The 2,500-nt window shown below is 35.7% G+C and overlaps 1 protein-coding gene across 1 annotated transcript in view; it reads left to right on the plus strand.

Annotated features, from left to right (window-relative positions):
• LOC143024612 (mite allergen Der f 3-like) overlaps window positions 1–2,500 on the plus strand; it is a 33,442-nt gene that overhangs the window by 17,841 nt on the left and 13,101 nt on the right. Inside the window, exon 6 of the mRNA XM_076183475.1 lies at window positions 437–478. Within this exon, the coding sequence (XP_076039590.1) occupies window positions 437–478 (42 nt within the window). The remainder of the gene's footprint in view (window positions 1–436; window positions 479–2,500) is intronic.

A 2,500-nucleotide genomic window follows, 5' to 3' on the forward strand; every position in this document is an offset into this window, starting at 1 on the left:
GAATACCATAGCTTAGACGATGTACCATAACCCGCAGGCGTTATTAGCAGTCTTGTTGTCATTTAGTACTGACTTGGGTCATACTCAGACAGACCTCATTGGTGAAACAACGAATTCGTTTATATCATAGATATTTTTTCACGGACAAATATGCAGTTCGATAGTTTTATTCATTACGAGTATTTGTATTTATTCATATACAGTAATAATGTTTACACTTAATAATGTATTATGATATGTACTCTATCAAAACTTAATATACAAGAATGGTAAAGAACAATTCTTTTCATTAATTAATACAAATTAAAATAAGTAAATGAATAATAATAAATAGAAGAACAACGACATTTATTTATATTGTTGGTTCAACTGATAGCAGTTGAAAGAGTTTTCTCATTGAGTTACTGACAATTCTTCATCTTGTATTTATTTGCAGATAGTTCAGGCGGCTCAGGGCCTGAAAAAGGAAAAATATGCAGTAAGTACAACATTACGTACATTGATTCTCAGATTCATTGTATCACATGAAGCGGTATATCTAATATCTATCATTGCACCCGGAGACATGACATATATAACACAATGTAACAGATATTTTGTTTATTTGTATTTGTTCAAGTTTATATATGTATTTTGTGTCACTGGATCCAAATATTACATTAGTTTTGACGTAACATCGATATTTCTTCATTTATTCCTGATTTTATATTTTATTGTTATATACGCAACCTTTCCCTACAGTAGTTAATTGATTCAATCTACTTTAGCATTCTAAGGATAATTATACAACATCTAGTATTTTTTTCATAATATGAAGTGTATTTAAGAGCTACAATATTAGTAAGAACAAAATAAACAACACAACTTTGCACTGCAAGTGTTTTGATGACTCTTCTCATGATTAGAAGTGCTTTGACGATCGAGATTTTCTAGAATGCATGCTTTCGTCTTTTCTGACTAGTGACCATATGTAATCTCCCATCATAGCAGTATTCCATCGTCCTTGATATCTTCTTTCCATAGTTGCGATATCCTGATGAAATCTCTCGCCATGCTCCTCACTGACAGCCCCCAAGTTTTCGGGGAAGAAATCTAGGTGAGAATGCAAGAAATGTATCTTCAAGGACATACGACAACCAAGTTTCCTGAAGTTCTCAATAAGCTTTGCCACTATTTGTTTATAATTAGGGTCCTTGTGATTTCCTAGGAATCCACGAACTACATCACGAAATGAACACCAAGCTTCTCTTTCAACTTTTGTCATCGCTCTTTCCAGTTTCTCCGACTTCAACCTTTTGTTTACCTGGGGTCCAACAAATATACCACCCTTGAGCTTAGCCTCAGATAGCTTGGGAAACATGAGACAAATTTCTTGAAAAGTTTCGCCTTCAAAATCCAAAGCCTTCACAAACTGTTTAATTAACCCTAGCTTGATATGAAGTGGGGGTAATAAAACTTTTTTTGAATCTACTAGAGGCTGTCTGAGAAGATTTAACATTCCTGGCTGCAGTTCAACTCTTGGGGGCAAATGAACTTTATTATAATGATCATCATCAGCCCTGCTGTCCCATAAACAAAGAAAACAGGAATACTTTGTGTATCCCCCTTGTAAGCCAAGCAAAAAGGCTAGCATCTTGAAATCACCACAAACACCCCATTTGAATTCAGCATAATGGATTTTTTCAAGAAGCTGTTTGACATTATGATAGTTTTCTTTCTTCTGTACTGAGTGTGCAAGAGGCAAAGATGGGTTTTTATTTCCATTGTGGAGCAATACTGCTTTGAGACTTCGTGTTGAGCTATCTATGAACAGTCGCCATTCTGCAGGATCATGTTCGAGTCCAAGGGCTGTAGACAAACCAGTAACATCCTTACAATAACACATATCATCAGTAAAGTCATAGTAAATTTTAAATTCTTCATGTCGTTTCCGGTACACAGATGTCCTGCAGTCTTCTCCTAGTAGATTCCATTCTTTCATCCTCGATGTAAGAAGCTCAGTTCCTAACTTAGTAAGACCTAAGTCTCTGATTAAGTCATCTAGCTCACTCTGACTTGGAAAGTGAGGCTCCTAAGTCGTTCTTGGTGCGAAATCTTCGTCTCCCAATTCTTGGCTGCTGCTACCTGCTGACCCTTCAGATGAAATTTCCATTGCATCTTCTATCTGGATTGAAAGAAATAACTAAATATAGCAACTTCAACAAAGACGAATAGCATTAGTATTCCATATATCTTTAGGAAAGTGAATGTATATTAAGTACTTAATATTGAAGTTAATTAAAAGTAAAGAGAGTATGATCAAAATAAACTTGCATTTTCTGGTGGTTGTGGTACTGGTAAGCTATCATCATGTGGGACAGGTGCTCTAGATGATGGTATGTCTGGATACTGCAGAGCTTGTCTTCCTTTCACTTTCCTGTACTTCGTCACATCAATCATACAAAAGTAGCAGTCGTCGTGATGGTTCTTCGGCTCTCTCCATATTCTAGGAATGGCAAAA

Source organism: Oratosquilla oratoria, chromosome 4 (genome assembly GCF_046742065.1).
Source record: "Oratosquilla oratoria isolate Oo_2021 chromosome 4, ASM4674206v1, whole genome shotgun sequence".
Lineage (NCBI taxonomy): Eukaryota > Metazoa > Arthropoda > Malacostraca > Stomatopoda > Squillidae > Oratosquilla > Oratosquilla oratoria.